Below are 26278 nucleotides of genomic sequence, written 5' to 3'. Positions count from 1 at the left end.
CGACTACTTCACGTGTGCTACTGAAGTGCTTTCAATTCAGTCCAGTAATAAGGAATAGAATGAAGACTTGCATCGATGAAGGGAATAAAATTCTGCTGGCATTTTTCTAGATGTTTAAGATAACTTTACAGCTGATGCTGCAAAACTCATTACATAAACTGTAAAACAAAGACAAACAAGATGATACAGGACATATGGACAGGAACAACTTTATTTAACAGGCATTACAGTTTTTTCCTTTGCTAAACATTTACATTACAGTAACTGAAAAAAGCACAACATAGTTCACTTATGCACACATACACAACTTCACTTATTCTTTCATCATTTTTTTTAACTCTACTTATTCCAGTACAGGATGGAGGGATGGAACCTATTACTACAGCACTGATTGTAAAGCAGAACCTAATTCCAAATAGTATGTCTGTTATAGCAGGACACTCTCATGCACATAGCCACTTCCAAATAGATCAAATTTACAGCTGCAAATTAACCTAACATCCATCCATCCATTTTCCAACCCGCTGAATCCGAACACAGGGTCACGGGGGTCTGCTGGAGCCAATCCCAGCCAACACAGGGCACAAGGCAGGGAACCAATCCAGGGCAGAGTGCCAACCCACCGCAGTTAACCTAACATGTATAACATATTTTTGTGGGATGAAATTTGATCCTTAAAGAAAGCCCACATGAACACAGAGGAAAATATAAAAACTCCACATACTGTACGTAGAGTCAGTATTTGATCCAAGATCACTTGTATTGTAAGACTGCAACTTTAAGCATTGGCACCACTGTGCTGTTAATTCATATAAGAATGTATGAGAAAATTGATACCAATGGGGCCATATTGTTACAAACAGCAATACTACAATCATTATTTTTTGTATCCTTAATGTTTTCTTATATTGCCTGGTCCTCATTTAACACTGATTGAAATGATAGGATATATACTATTGACCTCATAGATCACACTAGATATCTCCAAATAATATTACACAGGAACAAAGTACTGAAACTGGTGACACTTTTACTTACCACTGTGTTCATGCACACAGAGTTTGGAACACAGCCTCCATTATTGCTTTCATTACACTCATCAATATCCACACATTCCTAGAGAAAGAACATTAAAAATACAAACGGAGTAAGAGATGTAGTAAAAAGTAAAACAATGACACTAGATTCAGATTGTCGTTTATTTTACTAAGACAAAGACTGACACAAAGGTCATGCACTATAAGGCAGCAGCACTAGATGTTGCATCAAACAAATGCCGCCTGACAATTCTTAAGGCATGTAGTCATTGGCCATAGTGGCTAAGGATCTTGGGTTTATGAGGTTAAGTATCCATCACTTTAGGCATAGGTGTAGCCATGGGACTGGATTTTGGGTTTGAACCACCTGACCTGAAATATATTTTATTTCAGCTCCAAGTGATTGATTATAGTGGAAATTTTGATTTATATATTTTCTCTTCACCCCTTAAGTTAATTCCTTATTATACTACTCACATACTCGCTTTGTACTTGCTTCTTTGTTACTTACTCAATTTTGGGACACTTAGGAAATCACTTCATTTGCTTGTACTCAAATAATCATTAAAAAAACTTTATTAATTGAATGATATGGTTACGTGTATGTTAAAATGGTAACAGAATATCAGAGAAACTGCTTTTTCGAAAGAGGGTCAAATAAATTCTAGACAATTTAGTATTAAATTGTGTGAGCATTTCAAAGAAAACCTTGCAGTTTTTAAAGTATTAATAGTAAACATATACACATCTTTCTAATTAGAGAAAAGAATTTGAATACCTGATGTTGTAGAAGTTGACATAACATTTATTTGCTTTTATTTATATTTCTCTATTCTATACATGCTTTTTTCATTGTAACACAGAGTGTGTCAAAGGTGAATTGGGACCTTGTGAAGACCCAGCCCTTGATTGGGCACCTACCTTTCACAGGGCACACATCTACACACATTCACAGAGAACCATTTTAAGAATTGCCATTATCTATCTGGGATCCTGGAGGAAGCTGGTATACCCACAGTAAAACTACATGGACAACTGGAAACCATGTAAACCACAAATAGGAATTGAACCCTGAATTGAATGCCTGCAGCAGTCAAGCAGCAACAATAACTATTGTGCTCTCACCATTTTTTTTTACTTGTTTATGAAACACTTAAAAAAAACGCTTTTCATTAAAATAACATTTTTAAGTGAGATGAGTTTTATATATCACTTAAATGAGAATACTTTTATCTGTCATAATTATTACACATTAGACATGTCAGTCATAGCAGTGACCTAGAAGAATAAGGTCCTGTGCAAGTTAAACAGGTTGTGAATGTGACTAACATTAGGTTTCCTCTCCTTACCTGTTTGTGTGATTTGGCATAGTCCACACCCACTCCACTTACAGTCTTGCCCCAGTAACCTGGTGGACAAGCTTCACATTGGAAGCCAGCTGCAGTGTTTACACAACGAGCACCTGGGAAACATGGCTGAGCAAGCAGACACTGGAAAGAGAGTGAGAAAACACAGAAACTTATAATGAGTTAGAAGTGGAACTCTTAACAGCAGAAGAAGAAATAGAAAAGTAAGGTCAGTGTAAAATATATAAAGCAATGAACACCCATTATGTCTTACAAAGAGCAAGAACAAAAAAGAAGAAATGAAGACAATGGAAAAAATTACTAATGGAAGGAAATAAAACAAGAAAGCAAAACATAAAGGAGGAAGGGCCACAGACTCAAATGTGAGGACACTAAGAACAGCAAGCAACAAAATTAAATAATCCTAAAATATTTAGGAACATTAGGGAATCAGAATAAGACTAAAAGAGTCCATGAAAACCAGTAAGTGACAAAAGTGGAAAAAAACAGAAAGCCATTGTGTAAACAAAAATGAAAAAAGAATGAGTCAAAAATGAAAATCCATAAAAGCATACATGTTTATTTCAATGTTATTAATTAATCCACTTAAAATTGCAGCTTTAGACAGAAAGTACATTTTAGCAGGATACATTAAGAAGTATATTTAATAAATACATTTTATTTTGTATACTTTTAATTTTGTTAATTTCAAAATAATAGAATATACAGTACATGCAGATTAGAAAACCCACTTAATCCAGATGAGATTCATTTGGGAGCCTAGAGCCCATCTTGGTAGTATAGGGAGCAAGGTGGGAAACAACCCTGAACATACACCTATAGTCATACCCAAAATGGGGCCAATTTAAAACTGGCAGTTACCTAAATCAGTTTCCTTTGAGGATGTGGGAAAATAAACTGGAGGAAAACCTATGTAAACAATTGAGAATTTGCATTCTCCTTACAGGTAAGGACCAGGCATGACATTTGAACATAGGATGCAGGATCTATGTGGCAGCAGTGCTACAAAATAACTGAAATACATGATATAGCAAAAGGAAAAAAAAAAACAAAGAGAAAAGTATTCAAATAAATGATCTTATAGATATGATTGCTCCAGGAAGGGATAAGTGAAAACTAGAGACCTTATGGTGAAGCCATATAGAGAGCACAGGAACACCAGAGCTCAGGTGCTTGTATAAAGAATTGATGGAAGGGAAACAATAAATTTACAAATATAGCATCTTTGGGGCAATTTATTTAATGTTCTATTGTATTTGGGATGCCAAATAAATAAATAAAAGTGCCTGGAGAATTTTCAGGAAAGAAAATGCATAAATCCCTCCCAGACAACAGCTAGATCAAACACTAAAACTAAGTCCACAAAGCTGTCAGATGGTAGCATCAACTGCTGTGCTTCCCTAAAAATCTAAGTAACTGTGAAAGAAGACTGAATTAGCACCATTGTTGCAAGAATTTTTACAAGGTGGAGTATACAAGTCCAGCTATAAACTATACTCTTGAAGAACACACTGGCAGTAATTACCTGTAAAGATGTGTCTATGTAGTTGATCCATCACCAAATGGGGTAGGTAAATTGGTGGAAGGACAGTGGAGCATTGTTGTAAATACAATAGAAGTCCAGTGCAATTTGTGGCAGGAGGGGGTCTTGCTATGATACCCATTGCATCCTGCTACTCATTATAATCAATCCCAATGTTCACCCCAAAAGTTGCTCCTGGGGTGATACTAGATGTTCTGTAATTGTTGGTCAAGCCCTAAAGGGTTCACTTCAGCCATCGCCCACTTGGAGTCTGGTGGGTAGGGGAAGTAAAAATTCGATGTGTGGGAGGAGGTGAGGACAAAGCTTTGTGACACACGTAAGAACTGTGAGCAAGAAGACTGTTATGGTTGCATGTGATGCTTGGCTTGCCAACAACTGGCATACTCTTCCTTGAACCCAGGACATCAATAGTCATAGACTGAGATGGACTAGGGTGAATGAGGACACAGAATTAGTCAAAAAAAAAAAATGTGCAAAATATTCTCAATAAATAAACAAGCCATGATTAAAACAGTCTTCTGGTGGTGGTTAAAATCCCAAAAATAAATCCAAAAAAATTAAAAAATGAAGGGTAGAAACAATCGGGATATGTCCCTTTAAAAAACACTCATGAGCCTCTGTGCCTCCTAAAACTGACATCTTCTCTGCTAACTTACTACGGTCTCCTCTGGGAGGAGAGATGTCCTCTGGCAAGCCCAGTCGACCTTCATCTGACTTCTCACCACCATCTCTCGGTGTCTGCCACCACAAGCCTTTTTCCTTCATTTAGCACCATACCTCTGAGTGCTGTGGGACTCTCTTTAGAGCAATTGTCAACTCCTACTCCCTGGGTGCTCAGCAGAAGTGAACCTATCACATGAGCACCGTCTGCTCACTCCAGCCGGGGCATTGTTCCTGATCACTTGCCTCCATTTTGCAGCACTGACTCTTCTTCACCTTTTCTTTTCCTCTTCATTTAACTTCTGGATACCTTGTCCTTCTTGTCTCCATTTTCTCCTAATGAGTTTTCTCCTCATTACTATCCTCAGAGTGTCTGTGTGAAACAGCTGAGCTGATTCCACCTCCACACCAAACACCACACAGCTGCAACCACAGAATCCAAGATGCACTGTTACATTAAAAATCCACATATTTCCATGGACCCCTAACTCATATCAGGTAGCAAAGTGGCCCCCTGCCAGACAAACATTAAATTAAAGTTTGTTTACTTTGGCCGGGTGGAGTTGTTGGAATTAATTTTATTAGTTTTGATTTGAAAATTTATTTTATTCCTTGTGTAATTCCCTTTCCTGTTGTTATTTTATCTAATAAAAACACCCTTTGTTATACTTTTTGCTTCATTAGTATGCTTTCTGGGAACTAATTAAATGAAGTAAATATGAAACTGCGCAAAATACCAGGAAATGCAGAGAAACTAATGGAAATGTACAAAAATGTACAATATGTAGTTCATCAAGTGAATTATTTGACAAAACAAGTTTTATTGTATAGCACTCAGAAATTGAAAGTACTTTTTGTTTATATTTCATAATTAAAGTACTTTTTTAGTTTACTTTTCAGTTTTAATGTAAACATTAGCTTACTAGTTCAGACCTTTTTCTTCCAAATGCATGTATATAAATTCACATCTGTGCATACTATAAGAAACCTGCATGGATTTGTGTGCCTTTTTTCATTTAAATGCAGTCAGACGATATATTAACGAGTTGCACAAAAAAGCCTGATTGTAAAAGCAAGAAAACATTGACTCTCTAGCTAGACATTATAGCTTGGAATTGCTTGTTACTCTCTGGCTCTCTGAAATGCCAGTGACATTCATCAAGGTTATATGTTTGACCTTGAATGGTTCAGGAGTCCACTCATTAACCTGGGGAATTGGGGAAAGAAGCTTCTGCAAATCTGGTTTCTCCTTCGCTTTACTTCCATTTCTCTCAAAGACATTGTTTATCTTTGCCATAGACTAACTAATGCTTCTGTTGTAAATAACAGTGTTCCAGTATTATTAAACGGAATAAAGTTCACTTAAAGTAAGATGAGGGGTAATTATAAAAATTTACACTGCTCAAAAAAATTAAAAATCTCCTAGAGTAACTGCCTGTCTCCTGGAATCTCTTCCATGCCCTTGAGACTGTGCTGGGAGACACAGCAAACCTTCTGGCAATGGCACATATTGATGTGCCATCCTGGAGAAGTTGGACTACCTGTGCAACCTCTGTAGGCTCCAGGTATCACCTCATGCTACCAGTAGTGACACTGACCGTAGCCAAATGCAAAACTAGTGAAAAACAGAAAAGATGAGGAGGGAAAAATGTAAGTGGCCTCCACCTGTTAAACTATTCCTATTTTGGGGGTCGTCTCATTAACACCAAAGCAGCTGAAACTGATTAACAACCCTCTCTGCTACTTAACTGACCAGATCAATATCCGTGATGCTATACTTTGATTAAAAGGTGTTCCTTTAATTTTTATGAGCAGTATATATTACCTAAACCACCTAAGTTGTGAGCAGAATAGTTTAAATGATTTCTGCATGGAGACTGCAGCACTAGTACCTCATCAATGTCCTGGCAATGTGTTCCATTTCCTGACATCCCTTCTGGGCATGGACCACAACGGTAGCCTGGGTATTCGTATGTCTCCATGCAGGAAACGCCTTTAAAGCAGGGGTTTGGGAAACATCTGGATCTGGGCTCATGGAAACCTAGAGAATCAGAAACAGAAATTAGAGATGTCTGAACTTGCTCACAAGATAGGGTTCTTCCTTCACACTGGCTTGAACCTGCTTTGTGATTATCTTTAGGAGGCAGAAATTACACTAAACTAATAACTGAACCAGATGAGAAGAATGAGGAAAACCTCATTAAAGAATGACGTTCAAGGATGTGAGTGCACAATAAAGATGTCTGGCAAACCCCAATATCTGCTAGCAAAACTCCCTCTCACCAAACTTAAGATAACCAGCCAAATTCAAAACACAAATATTTTTGAAAGAAATACTCACATTAGCAAACGGATGAACCCTTATAGCCATTTTGCTCTGTGTTCTAGCAGTCTTTGTTGCGTTTCAGTAGCCCAGCATGTTTTGTAGTATACCAACATGCATTACATATATCTTTGCACTCACACGATCCTCTGATCTCCGATCAAATGTATGTATCCTTTTATCTTTTCACACTGAAAACTCCGATCTAATTTTAATTAATATCAGTCCAAGTAATACCTCTTTGAATCTATAGATAGTTAAGGAGGGATCCCATATTAAAAAGACTCTTAAATGGAGAGTATCGGCACATATGTGTCTCCACTTCAGGCATTGCTTACAGCTTAATGGTGGTCTAGAAGAATTTTAATTTACTGGAGGTCCTTCTTTGTTTCTAAAAGCTGGTCTAATAAGAATCTTACTGTATAAATTGGACAGAATTTACTTTAACTTTAAATTTTAATGAAAGAAAGCACAGTACATTTATCTTTTTATCTATTCTTTTCTATGTTCAAAAATTCTGTATTTCTGTTTTCATTTACAGCATTTATTCCATTTATATCCATTCATTTACTGAATCTGCTTAGTCTATTAAAGGGTTGTGGGTGCCTGACCCATTCCCAGAAGTATTTTTGATGCAAGGTCATCAAAAGGCACATCAGTCATAGCGGTCCAATATCAACTCTCCATTCATCCAAACCTGCATGGCTTTGAGATGTGGGGAAAAGTATGTGGCAAAACTAGGGAGAATATGCTAACTCCACAGTGAAGGAGCAGGAAGTTAGACATAGGCTGTGCCACTGTGCAAACCGTTATACATCCAGCATATATTAAAGTGTATCTGCAAGTGAACTTTGAGGCACAGAATATATTAATAAATTGAAAAGGTAAATTCCTGAATAATGTTAAAGTAATGGACTGGTGTTTTTTTCTGTCATGAACATGATTATGCATTACAATATTTTTACTAAAATCATAAATCCGGCATAAAGATTTATATGACACAAAAAAAAATCTCAAGACAATTAAGTCTTGCTAAAGTATATTTTACATAGTGCTTCATCACACAAGGTTCATTTGCGATAGTATGCACAACTCCTAGAAATACCTACCACACACTTGACATTCCAAAATGGTGTTTCTTATCAATGCCATCTCCTTAACCTGTTGAAAGGATAAGAAAACAGTTTCAGAAGTATAGTACTTAACAAGCCTATTTGCTTCAATTAAGTTATGACAAGGCTCACAGCAATGCATTTTGAGTTGACAATATGGAGACATATAAGAAATTCAGGTACAAGCTGAGGAAAGCAATTAAAGTTGCTAAACATCAATAAGGGGATAAGATGGAATAGTATAATAGTACTTGTGATGTATATAAACTTTGGCAGGTCTTTTCACGGTATTCAGGTCTTTTTCCAGCAAGCAGGGTCCATCACAAGACACATAAAGTCGGTTAGGGTTGTCAAATAACCAGGCAAGACACTGGAGTAAACTAAGGAAAACCTAAAAGAGTACCAGAAGAATGTATAAGCTACAGAAAGAGAGTGACTGGGCCAGAATTTATACCCAAGGAAATATAAATGTAAGGTAGCAGCACTAAACAACTTGTCATTATAAATCATAATACTGTATGGATCAGTTTAGTGCTGTCCAATTTTATAACTTGAGAATGTCCATTTATTTAATTCTTAGACAGTGAATCCTCCTGTTGTTGCCTTTTAGAAAATATAATTTCTTTAGATTGAGGGAAAATTTCACAATAGAATCAAACAGAAGACCCTTGTGAAACAAATGTGCTGTGATTATTCATTTCCAATACATATTGTATGCTGTGTGTCTTTCTACATTATTGGATTGAAGTTACTAAAATAAACATAAACATGTATGGCAAGAAGACACAGCGATGTTGAGTGTGCAAAATCTCATTTTTATCTAAAATTACAAAAAATGGGCCCAGTTACAGAAAAATTGACACCTGGTGAAAGGCAACCATTCTAGATATTCATTTGAGCAACAGGATAGAAATGTGTGGCAGTAGTTTTGTTAATAAGCCTTTCTTCTGTTCGAAAACGCAGAAATAGTTTCATAGGGGCCATGCATGAGGTACTGCCTTCTTTCTTTGGGTTTCATAGGTGACATCCATAAGAAGTGTATAAAGGAGACCAGAAAAACAAATGAATTAGTTTGGTGTCCCAGTAGTTCAATTGAGGTTTCTGGTTATGAGTGCAGTAGTAAACTGAGCCACCAGGTGGTGGAATCTTAAAGCAACTTCAGATATGTAAAAAGTCATGAGCTACAACATGTTTCCCAAATCATAGCAGCAGCTCTTATCCCCTGTAAAAAATACATAGAATTGGAACAAAAGATTAATGATTTCGAGAAATGGCAGTCACAATCAAAGAGTTCCAGGGTTTGAGAGAAGGTTAATGAAAAGTGTTACTTTTGAATGTTTAGTAAGTCAAACTCAAGTGACAACATGTGCACAAGTGGACCACCTTCCTAGCTCAGGTGAGAGAACATTATCTTCACCCCCAGAGAAAACTTGGTCCCTTCCAGTACCAGCCCTGTAAAGCCAGCCTGCTCCCAAAAAGTGTCAGATGTCAAAAGTGGCACCTGAGAACTACAGAGCCCCAAATTATTAGCTAACTCGCTATTAAGAACAAGTTGCTTTGGTTTGAGCTGTTTGCCTGCTGTCATTTTTGTTCTTATTATTTTCTGGCTGTATACAGTAGTCTGGTTTACCAGCCACAATTACATAAGGCTCACTGGGTCCAGAGTCAGCAATGTCAAGATGGTTTTTAAATTGGAGGAGCATTTAGGATTAATTTGCGTTTCAAAGCTTCTTGCTTTTTTGCTATTCATCTTGTTAATCTGTGTGTGAAAACGAATATTTCTGCACTCTACACCACCCTGAGAAAGGTGTCTTTGCCTAAAGAACACAGTTCAAACTATAGTGAAATCAAATTCATGTAATCTCCGATCAAAAAAAAAATCCTTTTTCTGCTAAAGATTACTGAGTCTATTTGTCCCTACACTGGTTAGACAGGAATGTTTAAGTAACTGAATCCTTATTTGTGTAACCAGTTTTACATGAGGTAATAGTCACCTGGATTGTTTATACCCTGTGTGACCTCGTCAGAACAGTTGAGCAAAGAAGATTCTTAATGAAGTTCTGGCCTGAATTCTATGTCTTGCAGATCACGAGACTGGTACAAACACTTGAACATATGACTCTACATAAGTATAAATTTCTTTCCATACTCAATCAAAAGTTTTTTATTTTAAAAATTCACAGTTTTCTAACTGCAGAAAACAATTTCAGTTCATCCATCTAATTTCTCCACCCATTTATTCTGATACAGAACCAAGAGGCTGCAGTTTTATCTGTAGTAGATGTGAGAGGAAATGGCGAAGTGAACTGTTGTCAGATCTTTTTATAGTTTGTTGACAATACCCTATTTTGTGGTACTTTGCATGATGGAAGGTGTCAGTTTGTAATGAGCAAAATTATCAGAAGGCTTTGATCAAAGGCAGATTAGTTTGTGTAGCTACAATGAGGTATGGATGTTTAATTTATACCATCAGCAGTTATCTTGTGCCACTGCTTGTTGTGAAAAGTCCTAAATATATTAAGGGCTAACTGATTTTACCTGTTCTCGGATGTCTTCTCTCAGTTCACCCAGGATTTGGTTGAAAAGCATCAACTGTCCAATAAGAGCCTTTGTGTGATCACCTAGAAAAAGAGAAAGAACTCAGAAGACATAATTCAGTCATCATGTCCTCTCTAGGATGGGTTTCTGCCTTGTAGCCACATGACCATTTTGTGGAAGACAAGTTCAAAAAACGAATTTTCTTTTTAATTAAACGCATCATAATCATTAACAAGGCCAATTTATTAATCCAGGCTATGGGGTAGCTGGGCGAAAAACCATGCTTCCCATGTCTGTTTCATATTAAACCTCCTTTAAAATAAAAAATTAGGCATTGACATCTTGCATGTCCTGAATTTTTTTGTAATTATATTTCTAATAGATTAATTAGTAAACTAGATCATTCCCTCTGTTAGTCACAAAGAAGTATTTAAAATGTTGCTAAAAAATAAAAATAATTGGAGTTTGGCTGAAGTGATATAAAACCAATACTATAGACTAAACATTTTCAATGACATCTTATCCCTTTTTTTCCAGATGAAGGGCAATTACCACTTTAAGCTATATTCTTTGCCATTAAAATTCCACATTTATTTTTCACTCAAATAATAATTTTTGAAAATTAATAAAGCAACTTAAATGTTTCTATTTAGCATGCTAAAGATTATTATTATTATTATTATTATTATTATTATTATTATTATTATTATTACATATCTGGCAGATGGCTTTATCTAAGAGAACTTGCAAGATCAGAAATACCCTACAATGGTTGACATTGATTTTTTATAACTGGAGCAAAGTTAGGTTAAGAGTTATTATTATGACTCAGATGGAAAACTACAGTCCATTCTCAGAAGACAAAAGGAGAGCATTTACCAGAAGATGAAAAAGCCTGAGGGGCTAGCCAAACAGATTGGTAAGAAAACAGGCACAAGTCAAAAACAGAAGTTAAAAAGGATACCAAAAAAAAATGTGAGGCAAAATTCATTGTGAAGAAATGGAATAAGTTACTAACCTTCACTAATATTACTTTCCCTAACAAAGCTAATTCATAGAATTTTGTGCACTGTTATCTTTTCAAAGCTTTGTAGAGATGACATCTCATATGCAAAGCAGTGTCAGGTCACATGACACATAACAACCAGCCTGTTGCTAAAATAATATGACTGTAGCCAAGAAACAGAAAACACAATGGCATCATGATAAGAAATAAAAAAGATCAGTAATAATAAAAGTAATAACAGAAAAAATATAAGGTTACAACATGCCCAAATCACAAACGTCACACAGTTAGTTGCAGGAGGGAAGTGACCCAGAAATTACAACACAACATTGTCTGACACAAACAGCAATTATTATACTAGTGAAACACGTGGACCCACTGTGCTAATGTAAAATGCAAATAAAAAGCAAGTTAAAGATAAGGAGCTGCCAATACTTATGTTTTCTAAATAGTTACTTGTTTCAGTTCTTCTAGAAGTGAAAATGAGTTTTATTCCTACTGGAACATCTACAGCAAACAGAGCTTTTCTGTTTTGGTAACATATTCTTTTATTTTCAACATCAAAAAATACAGCATGCCATTAATGTAAAAGTAAGGTACCCTTCACATTAGGGAGCAGGTTGTGTGACACAACAAAGCTTTCCCTCAGTACTTTGCACACATAAGAATTCACACCTAATTATGGATTCTGAACATGTATTTGACAATTACATGCATTGCTCCGTCTTGTTATTCTTTTTTTCTGTATCATGCACTTGATGCTGCACTTTTCATATTTCCTTTAGGGAATTGGCCTCTGAGATTTCCTTGATGTTAAGTAGATGTTCCTGCACTTCTGTTGTGCCATGTCACTTAGTGGGGAGATCACTTTACTATAATAAATACTCAACCGCAGACCACTTTGACAAGGTTGCCACTACCTAAAATTTTTTGAATTTCCGGAAAGCATCAGGTTATAAGCTTGTGATTAAGACCAAGATCAAGGTTATGGCCCCAGACCTTTGTGAGTAATCATGTGACAGACTGATTGACCTTAGCATATTATATTTATATTTTTATAGTATAAAGAAAATGCCAACAATCTCTGTCTTGAGGTTTGTTTGCTTTATTTTCTTTTAATCATATTTGATACTGAATTAGTTTGTGTTAGCCATTTCTCATTTGTTTCTTTTTAGTTCGTTGATTTTGTACTTGTCAATTCCTTGGTCCTTGTTGGACATTCTCTTTTTAATAGAATTATTGTTTGTATTTGACAGTATAGTTTTTTTACCATTTTATTCTGGGATTTTTTCTTTTTGTAGTACTAGGGTGTGTACCGTGTTAGCCATTATGAATGTAGAGAAAAGCCATGCAAAATGACACCTTTTATTGGCTAACTAATCTTTTTAGATAGCCAATAAAAGGTGTCATTTTGCTTGGCTTTTCTCTATTTTTTTTTTTTGTTAACATAATTTCGCAATTTCTTTTGTTGGACCTTTTGTTTGTATGCACAACCTTGATTAAGTGATTACTGAATTTAATAAATTATCTCTTGAAATCTTTAAATATTCTACTTTAGTTGTTGGGACCACACAGTCTTTTTCTTTCAAAGACTGTTAGATTGTAACAGCAATTGATGAAATTCAGTATGTGAGGTCTGTATATATTCCACCATATGCTCAGTAGATGGCAGTGTGCTACAAAAAATTTTGCCAAGTGATGTCAAACTAATGCAGCTTGTTTGATGTTGAGAAAGTAAGCAATGCTAAAAAAAACCATTCAAGTCAAGAAAAAAAGATGTTACTTACCTAGTATGGAGTTCAAACCACCATTAACTATAACAATAAACATAAATAATAAACCATTAACTGCAAAACAAACAATAAAATATTATCTGCAGAAATAAAAAAACTATCAATTTTAATACAAGATTAAACAAAAATGTGAACACTCACGACAATAATAAAACAAACAAAAAAAAACACAATTACTTGAGAAAGATAATAAAACTAAAGTCTATGAAAAATATGTGGCAAATGTCATTCATGCTGTTCATGGGAAGCCAAGGGTGTGACAATGGTATTAACATGAGCTTAGAAGAACCTGCAGACTGTAGCAGAGTTGGTGAGTAAAGTAAAATCTGGAGGGCATATTGAACAAGTTGTGTAGATAGCTATGTAAGAATGTCAAATATGTGTAAGATATGTATACATCATTAAGACTGCAGTGTCACTATTGTGTACCTATAAATATGACTATAAAATGTGTGATTCATTTGTCTTTATGATTAAGTTGAAATATAATTATTATATTGGAAAAAATGTTAACCATATCATCTGATTTGGACAGAGAATGATGAGTAATACTTCCTTGTTCTTGTGTATGTACAATTATGAGTGATGTGCCAGTGTGAAGTAAAGGGAAGGAAGTCATTATACCACATCTAAGAAGCAGAGCTACATGCTGTACCTGTATTATAGAGAGATGAATCCCCTTGAAATGGACACTCAATTAAAGCACCAGCTTTGGACACAGTGCCACCCAGCACAAGTTTCAGTGTTTCTATTGCACCCTTTGAACAGAGGTGGAAAGATGGCAAAATTAGAGCACTGAAGTAGAACCCAAGAAGCCCATGTAACAATATTGGAGGGGAGCAGGGGATGGGGTTGTAGCAATATTTCAGCAGTGTGAAACAATCTGAACACTGAGGGAGACAAAGGCAATCTCCACTCAACAGGCAGAACAAGAGACCATGTTCTGCTGGCTTTTGAGTGGACTAGTGGGATTTGAGTCCACTTAGTAGAGGAGGGGTCTTCAGCTGTTGTTGTGGAGTGCTGCTGTGGGTGCAGATTTTCAATCTAACCCTTAATTCTAACCCTTCTTAATTAGTGACCAGTTTTTGCTGCTGATTAACTTCTTTTGCTTTCATTTTAATTGACTTGCTATTTAATACTCAGACCTCTTAATTATTATTTTTTTTGTTCTTAATTAGTAGGCAAATGATAATGAGACACAAAATTAACCAACAAATGACCAGCAACCTGAGTCCACTATGCAATTTCTGAAGAAAAGTGAAGGTCTCAGTAATGTTGATCTCCACTGGTCCACAAATTATTTGAACGGTGTACTTAGAAAAAGAGAATCAACAGCCTTGAAAATGTCTGCTGTGGCAGAGAGAGAGAGAAACAATAAACCATGGAATTAAATGACAGGTTTAATTAACAACAGAAACAATATGCCTCCATATTTCTAATTAAGAATCTGGCAGAAGTGAAATTAATTGGTGTTTGAGACCCCAACTTAGCTGGTCATCTATTGGCTCACTTCACATCACATTTGTGTTTGGGTGCTATTTTATCAAAAAAAATCAATTCAGAGGAGTGAATTTTAAAATTAACAATTCAATAAAAATGAAGGGAAAAGAAGTTAATTAGCAGAAAAAATTAAATTAGTCAATAAGAAAAGGGTTTGAATGAAAACCTGCAGACATAGTAGCGCTCCAGGACTGGAGTTGGAGACCGCAGTAGTAGACTGATAAGCTTTGAACGCTGAGTAGCACGCAGTTGTTCTGCTCTGAGATCTTCCCATCTGCAGTTAATAGGTGGTCTTGCTCACACTTTGTGACATTTGTAAAGAAGACATTGAATTCTAGGGCTCAGCGAATAATGGGGGGAGGGGTTTAAATAAACTACACCATTCAAAGTAATAAACTGCGTGAACCACAGAAGGCAAGGGTCAAGCAGTGCATGACAATGCCTCCATATTTCTACATGACTTTAAAAGGAAACAATAAAAGGTCATTATTCATGTCACAGGCCATGGCGTTCCATTGAATGAGGGTTCCTTTCAAAAGGAGGGCCAGAGATGGCTCATTGTGTATCCACCATCGGATCAATCTGGCTTTCTTGCTTTGCTGGATCACAGGGCAAGAGTCAGGTAGAATAAAGACTGTGCCTTGAATGATATACTAATTCAGAATTGTCACTGGCAGGTTAGCTTACTTCATCCACCTGAAAATAGGACAAAGGTTTGCTGAAGGAACATACACAAATATACATACACATGCGCACATGCATAATACTCTCCTCCAGGACTGCTCATATTATGGTCATAGTTAATCTGTCTCCTCAACCACCTTGCACAACTAATGTCTTTTTCTAAAAAGGTGACACTGTATTTTACTAATGTTTTCTAATCTACATGGCACTTCACCGTAACTCAGTCATAGCAGCACTACATAAATACAGAAAACAGCAGAATGTGTCACAAAGAGGCCCTTATAGGTTCAAGAATAACTTAGTGAGTTACTGGACAAAATGCATTACACACTGCTGGGAGAAGGGCAGGCATGTCTCACCAAAGGGGATTGCAGAGGTGATGGAATGATATAGATGAGGTTTAGCATTTCGGCCTAAAAAACAGTCGGAATCACCTGAGCCTTATCTGAGGGGTCATGTTGCATCCTGCATTTGTCAACTAGTGACCCTCATGCCCTAGTTATCTTTAAATCCACAGGTTTTAAAGAGATTTAATCTAAAGAAAAGTCACTTGCTATGGATCTGAAGATCATCTGAGCTGTACTGTGACAATACCTGTGGAAGCTTGCAGATAACCAGTTTGCCAGAACCGGTAAATAGAGATGAGAAGCAGGTCTTAACCTTGGGACTTGACTGTGTGGTTCAGTTTCGTCTCTCTAATAATACATTGTATCTTATTGAGATGACTTCCATGTCAGAGGAACTTAGAAGACCACCTAACAACCCCCGGGGCAGCTGAATAGGAGTGAATAAGCTCAGCCAGACAAAGCAGATTGCTCACCTCACCTTTTTTCTTATGTTGGTATACTAAAGTCAGATGGAACAAGGAGTCTGATTCATGAAAACTCACAACAGTATCTTTCAAAGAAAGAGAAGGAGATTTGGTGAGGCTTTAAGAAACCACACCATCTATCATAATTCAGTATAAAGTGTATTATTCATCAACCTGTTGGCACTATAGTTGGCTAATAAAGCTGCAATGCTGTGTGAAAAAACAATTCATGAAAAAAGCAATATAGCCAATGCATAAACTACAAAATGAAGGCAGTCATTCTAGCTTTATTTTATATTGTGGTTGTATTGTACAGTTTGAAATGGTGAAGTGGTCCTCCAGACACAATTTAAGTAAACATATTTTTTAAGACTGATTATGAAAACCAAAATACTAACCAGAATTCAAAGTCAAAAAACAAAACACAAGTCTTAACCAGATGGTTCCCTACATGCTTTCATTTTTGATAGTAGAAAGTTATATCTATAGGTGTTGTTAAATTTTGGATGCTTTCTTAATGTGAGTCAGCATCCTGCATATCATGACTGCCATGAAGGCACATACCAAATAGTACATGCATCATGTGCCTAGCAACACGTCAGTATTATAGGGACCAGATGAACAAAATGGCAGAGCCAATGAAATGTAAATACAATATATAAAAAGTGTCGCTCATGAAAAAACAAATGTTCAATATGGTAAACCAATGACAGTGATAAAACATATAAACAAATTATAATAAATTCCAACAGTGCCATGAGCAATCCGCAGAAACTCAAGGAAACAAGCATGGAAAAGAGTAGCAATACAGAATAATGTAATAGAATCTGATACATTTGGCTTCTTGTTAGCATTCGTTGTTGAACCCGTGAAGCCCAAAATTCAGGAACTAACCCTGAATTGGATACTAGGCTACCACGTGTGACACTAATACTCATGCACACAATTTAGAGTTGTCAACCAACTTAGTGTTTGGGATGTGGGATGAAAACCCATGCAGAAACAAGTAGAGTGTTTACACCTTGACACTGTGTCTAAAATGGGATCTGAATTCTGGAGCTGAGAAATAACAGTTCTAACTGCTGCAGCAACATTTCACCATGTCTTGTTAACTCTACAGAAGAACAGAGCAACAAAATAATTTCTGACAACAGTGGCCCCTCTGGTGGCAGGTCAGTATGCCCTAGTTTTTGTGCTGACCAGCCAATCAGAAAGGTGCCCATTAGGTCACTTTCTGGTTAAAATAGGTTTGCTATATTTAGTTCTAATAAATTAAAAAGTACACATTAGTGATAACATTTAAACACTTTTAAGGCAGTTATTATATTAATATTACTAAGGCAGCAGCATTTTCTAAACATTTTAAGAAAGGTCTTACCTGCATTCTGACATATGCCTTCTGACCTGTCCGGATATCCACTGTTTCTATTTCTAATGGCAGTTTGACTAGTGCTGGGTGTCCCTGGCTGGTGTCCACTTGTCGACAGTCCACATACATCTCCATCGAGAGGGTGTCACGCCGAAGGCCCCCAATGCGCAATATCAATGAGTGGGTTCGTCCATCTGCGATGTTGGCATTTTGCATGTTGATGGTGTGCAGTTTCCCATCCTCTCGCACATAGCGCACTAGAGCTGTGGGGTGGAGGCAGTTCATTTATCTGCAAAGGGTAGTTTCAAATCAAGCCATTTTCTAAGCTGGCCTTTGAGAAGCCACCTATCCATGCAAAGGCACATGCACACACAGCATGACAAGTCTAAATTACTAGGTGGTAGGCAGCTTGATCACTTTTAGACTGAAAACGCTGTTAGCATATCTTAAAGCACATATTATGAGATCACATTTAAACTGATGTGTTTAAATTATAACCATTGTTTTTATTGTAATGAAAAGCATAATATCAGTTGTATAGTATAGGCTTATTTCTATGTAGAATTACTGGTCAGCACAAGTCCCGGTGGATCACATATAATTATAAGGTTATATAAGGTTTCAGTTGTGTTCTGTTAGATTTGAAAAACAACAGCCACAAAAATATTTGACACAATATCCAGGAGAAAAAAAAAGAATAATTTTCTGAAATGGGCCATGGCCAAAAGCCAGGAAAGCCAAAAATCAAAATCAAGTAACACATGCAAAGTCCTAGCTCTCTCTTTATCATATAGACTGGCTTTGGGCCGAGTGACAATAAATAGTACTGCTGTGGCCATACAAAAACACATAACTGTCTCACTGATGAAACAGCAACAATTATTGATCTCAGTAATTCTACAGCTCTTTCAAAATGAATTATAAATATGAAGCAAAAATAAAAGATTCTTATTCATACCTAGTTGAGATGTTGTTTAGTAGAGAGATCTTCAGCAGCTATGTGTATTCTAGCCATGAGTATTTTAGAGTCGAATTGTTAGTATCTTTGCACATATCAACATGATTATTTCCATTCTATTTTTCAAAAACTGCTCATCTTTCCAAATACTTTCAGAACATCAGTGAACAGCAATTTTGGACTCATTCTACACATTAAGGTGCCTGCTTTGACTAGCCTACTCTAAATTATAGATCTTATTTTCTTCCTATTCTTGAGTTCATTTTACTGTGTGAAGAATAAACCTCAGATTACTGATCTTTCTTGTAGGTTTTCCCCTGGATTTTAAGTAGAACACTGCACTAACTTTATTGTTCATCTTCACAAGTCCTTCAGACAATGGTACTCCCTTATGCTAGGAGCACTATGATTCCACAGGAAGAATAGTGTTTGGGATTAATGTGTGGTGTTCTGTTTCCACAAAATATAGCACAAAGTTGAATATGGTCAATTCAGGTCTCATCTAAACATTTAAATTTCTTCCAACTAGGGCTCAGAGTTTCCAAGGTGCCTTTTAAAACATTGTAGCTGAGATGTGAGATTTCAACTACAACTCTCACTTTTGGATTTTTTTGCCTTGAAGCTCAGATCTGCATATTCATTTATTAATTTTCTATCCCATTTATCCCATTCATAGTCAAGAATAGTCAAGGATCCAACCCACAGTTTTGTCCCCCTCAGCTGTAGAGGACTATAATTTCATTAGATCTGCTAGGTCTAGTGCCCTCCTTGTCCAGATTCTCAGGTTTAGAGGATGCACTTTCCATGCATTTCTTTGAAATGGGATATTCTTTTTAGGGATATTCACTGACTTGGAAGTTTTTCTACCCTTTTTCTAATTGTTCAATTGCAATAACTATCAATCAATTTTCAATGCTATTTAATCCAGTTCAGGGTTGTGTGTGAATGGAACCTGTTCTGACAGTTCTGATAGAATTGGACTTAATGTAGAAGCCAATCCTAAATGGGGTTCCAGGTCATTGCAGAGTATCCTTACAAGTACACTGACTCTCATCAGGCTGATTAAGAAATGCTGATTAACCTGAAGTTTGCATGTTTGGGATGTGTGTGAAAATATTCATGCAGACACAGGAAGGCAGTACAAAATTCATACAGAAGGAGACCAGGCAAGGATTTAAACTCAGGACTCTGGGACAATGAGTGATAGTGTAAGTACCACCAGGCCAACCCTTTTAATCAACAGTATGTTAACATGTGCTTCCGTAACCCAACTGTTCACAGATACCTGATTTCTAAAACGACAAATAAACCCTTATTTTTGTTAGATAAATTAGCCTCTGAGAAACCTGGTTAACAGAGATGGATGTCTTTGCAAATAATCCAACTATGTGGCCATGTAAACCCTTACCTTGATTACTGTTAAGGATTTTGTAGTCTGCACATATCCATTGCACTTTGACAGCCTGCGCATGTATTTGTTTTACCGACGCTTTCAGCAGCCACAGGTAGAAGCATCCACAAAACACATTTTCACAGGCAAATTTTCAGGCAATCCCATGATTCCTTCTCTTGTTTGAAATAATCTGTCTCAGTATTTCAGAAATTGCTAAATTTGTGTTGATGAGCTGGATGTACAGTGCTAAGCACAGCAGCACAATCATGAGAGCAGGGTAACACATTAAAAGTAACATGCATTACGTAGTTCAATTACTTTTTGAAGTAATGAGTAACCTAACGTAATGCTTGCCTTATTGAAGTAAAAATAAATGCATTATTATTATTCCAAAAGCACTGGATTGTAAAGTTGCACACTTATCAGGTTCTTTACAGAGCTCAATAATACAGCCAAGCAATCCAGTAACAGAAACATACAAAGCATCAGTATGACAAAACACATTTATAAAACACAAAAAAATGATTGCTAGCGTCATACTTTTTTCAGATTCACAATGGCCGATGATGACGTTTTAAGTTTTTTTTTTTTTTTGCGCAGTTTAATGACATCAGAGCATTTTAACACAGGAGAACTCCAGAAGATTAATTGCGCATGTAAATACGAATTAATAAGAAAGCAGGTTTCTGTTTTAACTGGGTTATCCACCTTAACCTGATTATGTGTGTGCATGTAAATGAAATGATTGTTACAGAATTACTTTGAAAGTTCCTTTATCCTAACGGTATCCTTTTTATCAGGCACTGTGGGGTGTAATTAATGTGAAATTACGTGTGACCCCTTCATTGTGCATTCAAAGTCTATTTTAGTGTGTCTCAGCAAAGCAAGTGAATGTTTATGGAATCTTTCACTTACTTTTTTGTAATTAGAATTCATATAGAAGGATCTATAGAACTTGATTTCAATTGTAACATCATTAGAAGCAAGTCACTTTATAATAAAATATTACAGTACAATAAAAATGTATAAAAATGTTCACAGCTACATAAAGGATCTGAGGACCCCCACAGACATGAATAAGACTTGTCTTAGTAGGGCTTCCCTTGAGGTGGTAGCAGGACGGCTGTTGCTAACTCTAGCTGAGGCCATGGAATTCCACATTTAAATATGGTGGCTTGGCTGGAATAAACTGAAAGCTGAAACGGCCTACAAGCAACACAGAATGATGACTCTGGCCACCTCTGATGGCACGTGACCTCAGAACAACAGCAAAACAGAAGAAGGGGACTTTACCAGATGGCACCATGCTACATTATTGTAAACAAAGCAAAAAGTAATGTTAGGAGAGAAAAGAGTTTCTCAAAATTGTTGCATTAAAATGAAAAAATATTAATTTGTACAAAAATATGAAATTAGACCAGCTAGAACAATCCTGAAAAAGGGCCAGGAGAGACGGCAGGTTGGTTTCACCTTTGTTGATCTTGCCCATGACTGCCACCTCCAGGAACTTGCTGTTATCTTTTTTTTGAGTAAAGACCAAACAACACTCCACCCAGTTTAGGTGGAAGGCGGAACGAGGATACCACATAGATGTCACTGACAGTTTCCATGTCCGCAGACACCTTTTCTACTGCTGCTGCCATCTCCTTGGGGTCTTGGATCATGAGTAGGTCAAGAACTGGAAAGGGAAACAGAGAGAAGGTGAAAGATCCATTGGGTGTCCCAACACCCACAAGCTAAGGAAAAATTAGGAGTTAAACTAAAGAGGCACAAGCCCATTCTACTTTACCTGGGATCATATAAATTTTGTTATTTAGTTCCTTTTCTTTGCTATCACTCTATGTTGGTGAGAATAAATCATTTCTGATTTTTGTAATATATTACAAAGCAAAGAAGAAAACCAAAATATTTCCAGAATTTTTATTTTTCAAAAGTTACCCACTCTGTTGATGCTAACATTCCTTTTTGTTTTACTTTACCTGTAAGACAAACTTCAAACTAATATTGGGGTGAAAAGTTTATCATCTATTAAAGAAGTAATCATGCTTAAATATTCTTGTAATTCAAATGATTTTATTTATGTCTAAAGTTTGGAACAAAAAACAACTAAATTAAAGAGTTAGGTAAGCTTCTACCAGAACATACAGCAAGTCTTCAGATTATAGCAATGTTGCATCCGTGAGTTAACGTATATTATCTTTTTCAAAATGACCAAGTTTATCTTACAGCTAAAATCTGAAGGAGAGGAGACTAAGCGAACACAGGTGAGATACCCAGGATTATTACAATGAAGAGCACAGTAAAGGTGTCAAATATGATTTTCCTTTAAAGAACATGTTTAATTTTATTCTTTTCTAAAGTATTAATATCTTTTTTTTTATTTTTCTTTTATGTTTGAATGACATATTTTCATTGATCTATCCTTTTTCTAAGCCCCCTTAATCCAGTTATAAGGTCTGAGGGGAAAAGATCTTATCCCTGTAACAACAGGCACAAACCAGCCTTACCCAGGACTCCAGTCCAGCACAGGCCACACTCACTCACCCATGTACATGCCCAAAGTCACCCATTCAGGTACAATTTATCATAAGTCATAAAATAAGCATAAGCTATAGTTCTATGGCATGTGGGAGGACAACCAGAGCACCTGTAGAAAAGACCACACAGACACTATCAGAACCCAGAACTATGACACAGCAGCACTAACCAATGTACGACCTAATTTTCTGGAAAAGAGTATTATACAACAAATCTACAAAATTTCAAAAAAATGTTTTCTGTAGATACTGGACACAAAAAGTGGAAATGATAAAACATTTTCTTGTGTGGCATAGTGATGGCACAACTACCTCACTGTAAGGAGACCAAGGTTCACATCCCAGCTCCTACCCCATGTGGAGTTTGCATCTTCTCCCCACTTCTCTGTGGTTTTCTTCCAGATGCTCTGGTTTCCTCCCACAGTCCAAAGACATGAAGGTTAGGTGAATTGGTGGTCCTAAATTGTCCCTAGTGTGTGGATGGGCTGTGTTAGTGTGTGTTTTCCCTGTGATGGACTGGTGCCCAGGACTAAGAGGGTTAGAAAATGAGTGACTGATTTTCTTGTGTCTATGTAGTGTTCCATTACACACATTATCACTTAATGATAAAGTTAATGTCCAGCATCAGTTGGCAATTTAGGTAGTGCAATCTAAGTAGATAAAAAGTTTTTATGCTAAATAACTAAATAAATTAACAATGCATGGTGGCATAGAAGTTAGCACTACTCCATGAGCGTAAGTTTGAATCCCAGCCCTGAGGTCAGATTTATCAAACCTAAGTATGCACAAAAAGAGGCCAAAATGTCTGTCAGCAACTTTCCATACAAAAGTCAGATTTATAAAAGAAAACTTGATGGGAGAACTTGTGTATATTTACGGCTGCTCTGAGCCATGCGTATGCAACATTTCAGGGAAGCAGGGAGATGACAACACCCATGATCAAGCATGGAAATGCAGAAATACCAGCTAAATGACAACTTACACAAATAATAATTCATATTACCAAGCCGATATTATAATGTGCATTGACATGACAAACATTAAACCATAAAGGTAATTAGTATGATGTTCAGACTGTATTTTAATTTCCTTTTTAAGAGGGCTAATTCTAAGTATTTACACTGAAGCAATTTTTTGGTTTCCCGTCAGTTTGTATAGGCTACCTGTTAACACATCTCAAGGAGCTGTAGTCTGAAGTCAGAAATATCTCAGCTTCACTCCATCATGCCCACTGTGCTGGAAGCCATTAACTAACTGACAGAGTGCTACATTCATGTTTTTTCCTACATAAAATGACAGTTTGCAGCAGTATCCAGTTTTGCTAATGTTGCTGGAGCACTTTACTGAACTCACTGAAATATGGGCACAAAGTGAGAATGAAGCTGCTTTTGTTAACCATAAGCAGATACATTCCATTAACACACAAGTCATCTGTGATGCCAAGATGTGACTGGCAAAAGGCTCAGTGGTCTGTGTCAACCTGGAACTCATTTATTTTGAGGCAAAGTAGTGTTGGCAGACATGATAGTACTATACATGATGAGTGGCTTGTTGGTAAGGTTTCTGCAGAAGACTGCAGAGTGCACCATAGGACTCAAATCATCAGGAGGGAGCCAAAGACAACCTGCAGCATCGTCACTGCATATGTACAAGGATGATTTGCATAATCCATATATTGTTTCAGGGTGGCAACCAGGAGGGGATTGAGGTACACTCACGTAAAAACGTTTATAAGATGATTGTGATTTATAAAGGTAAATGGCATAAAAATGTGCATATACATTAAACTGGATTTTGTTTAAGCTGTATACATATTTTTACACTCCAATCCACACAAAAGTTTATAAAGGAAACCCCTGGTCACCATCTCTGTGGAGTTTCCCTTGTCTGCATAGTTGGTTTCTCAAGTTAATCCACTTTCCTCACACATTCCAAAGACGAACATGTTAGATAAACTGAATCCTTCAACGATGCCCCATCCATAGTTGGTTCCTGCCTTGTACCCCATGCAGTCAGGATAGGTTAGATCGTCTCATGGTTTGGATTAAGCAGGTTTATAAATTTATTGAAGGATGGATGGATTTATATTTACTGTATAAATTGTATTACTCTAGTTAGAAATCATAATCTTGTCTTTATAAACAAAATGCAGTTGTATTTTTGGTTGGTTTGCTTGTTTTCACAGCTTTTATGGTGGGAACACTATATACACATTTTGTTACTGCAGTATCCCAACAAAGATGCTTTCAGATTCTGTATGTAATGCTCTTGTAATAATAATAATAGTGAATCATGAACTCTACCACATGCTGGCCTTCCACTTTAACACCACATGCTTGCTATTGAGGTCTAGGGGTCATATGCATGTAGTACATTAACATTAGGAGAATGGAATTAGCAGGAATCAGTTACTCTGCACCTTTATGCTGATTGTACTTTTGCAATTCAGTGATTCTGAGGTTTTAAAATGCCACAATATCTGTTCTATTCTGAGGGTTACTCATGTAAAAAAATGTGAACAGCTGCTCACTTGAGTCCGACATGTCTTGTTGAGAGGTTCAACACCAATGATGTAACATTCAATTCAGGTCAGGTCCAGTTGGGGAGCATGCACTGGTATAGCACGTTGCCACAACCACCACGCAATGAAACAGCTCGGGATCCTGGTTGGCAACCCACCAGGCTGACACACGGTCCAGTCCCACCCTCCGGAAATGACCATCTATCTGCTGCAGCCAGGTGTTACATGGGCATTCCCTTGGCCTGGTCCAGCCACTCGGGTTCTCAACAATGAGGATCCTGCGAGCCAGATCACCCTCGGGGAATCACGCCACATGGTTGTACTGCCATAACTGACGCTCTCTCACAATGCAGGTAATGTTCCTCATTCGGGACTCCATGAGCAACCACTCATTCAACACAAAGTCAAACCGGCGGTACCCAAGGATTCTCCGAAGAGACATAGTAGCAAAGGATTCCAGTCTTCATCTCAGGTCACTGGATAGCGTCCATGTCTCGCAACCATATAGCAAAACAGGAAGCATCAGGACTCTAAAGACTTGGACCTTCCTCCTTTTGCAAAGACATTGGGAGCGCCCCACATCCCTTTCCAGCGACCTCACGACCCCCCATGCTCTCCCAGAGCCTCCATTGACTCTGCGAAGATCACAGCATTGTCAGCAAAGTCAAGATCAGTGAATCTTTCTTCACCAACAGATGCCCATCAGCTGCTGGATCCCATGACCTTGCCCAACACCCAGTCCATGCAAGCATTGAACAGAGTAGGAGCAAGAATATACCCCTGACAAACCCCAGAATCAACTGGGAAAAATGCAGATGTTCTGCCTCCATTCTGCATAGCACTCACAATACCAGTGTACAGCCCAACCATGATATCCAGCAACCTTGAGGGGATCCCGCAAAGCCTCAAGATGTCCCACAGGGCAGCTCAATAAACCAAGAAGAACGCTTTACAAAAATCAACAAAGGCTGTAATGAAACTCTGCCGATAGTCACATTTACTCTCCATGAGAACCCTCAGTGCCAGGATGTGGTTGATGGTAGACTTCTTAGGCGTAAAACCAGACTACTCCAGTCACTGGTAGATGTGATCTAGGATCCTGTTGTGGACAACCCAGGCAAGGACC

At 37.1% G+C, this 26278-nt stretch overlaps 1 protein-coding gene across 1 annotated transcript in view; it reads right to left on the bottom strand.

Annotated features, from left to right (window-relative positions):
* Window positions 1-26278, bottom strand: part of thbs3a (thrombospondin 3a) — a 91809-nt gene that overhangs the window by 57896 nt on the left and 7635 nt on the right. Inside the window, 10 exon segments of the mRNA XM_028794075.2 lie at window positions 1039-1116; window positions 2387-2527; window positions 6500-6648; window positions 8040-8091; window positions 10581-10663; window positions 13374-13400; window positions 14035-14137; window positions 17753-18006; window positions 21565-21619; window positions 21621-21772. Coding sequence (XP_028649908.1) covers window positions 1039-1116; window positions 2387-2527; window positions 6500-6648; window positions 8040-8091; window positions 10581-10663; window positions 13374-13400; window positions 14035-14137; window positions 17753-18006; window positions 21565-21619; window positions 21621-21772 — 1094 coding nt within the window.

Source organism: Erpetoichthys calabaricus, chromosome 2 (genome assembly GCF_900747795.2).
Source record: "Erpetoichthys calabaricus chromosome 2, fErpCal1.3, whole genome shotgun sequence".
NCBI lineage: Eukaryota > Metazoa > Chordata > Cladistia > Polypteriformes > Polypteridae > Erpetoichthys > Erpetoichthys calabaricus.
The sequence above is the reverse complement of the archived record's forward strand: the minus strand, read 5'-3'. Positions and strand labels throughout refer to the sequence as shown.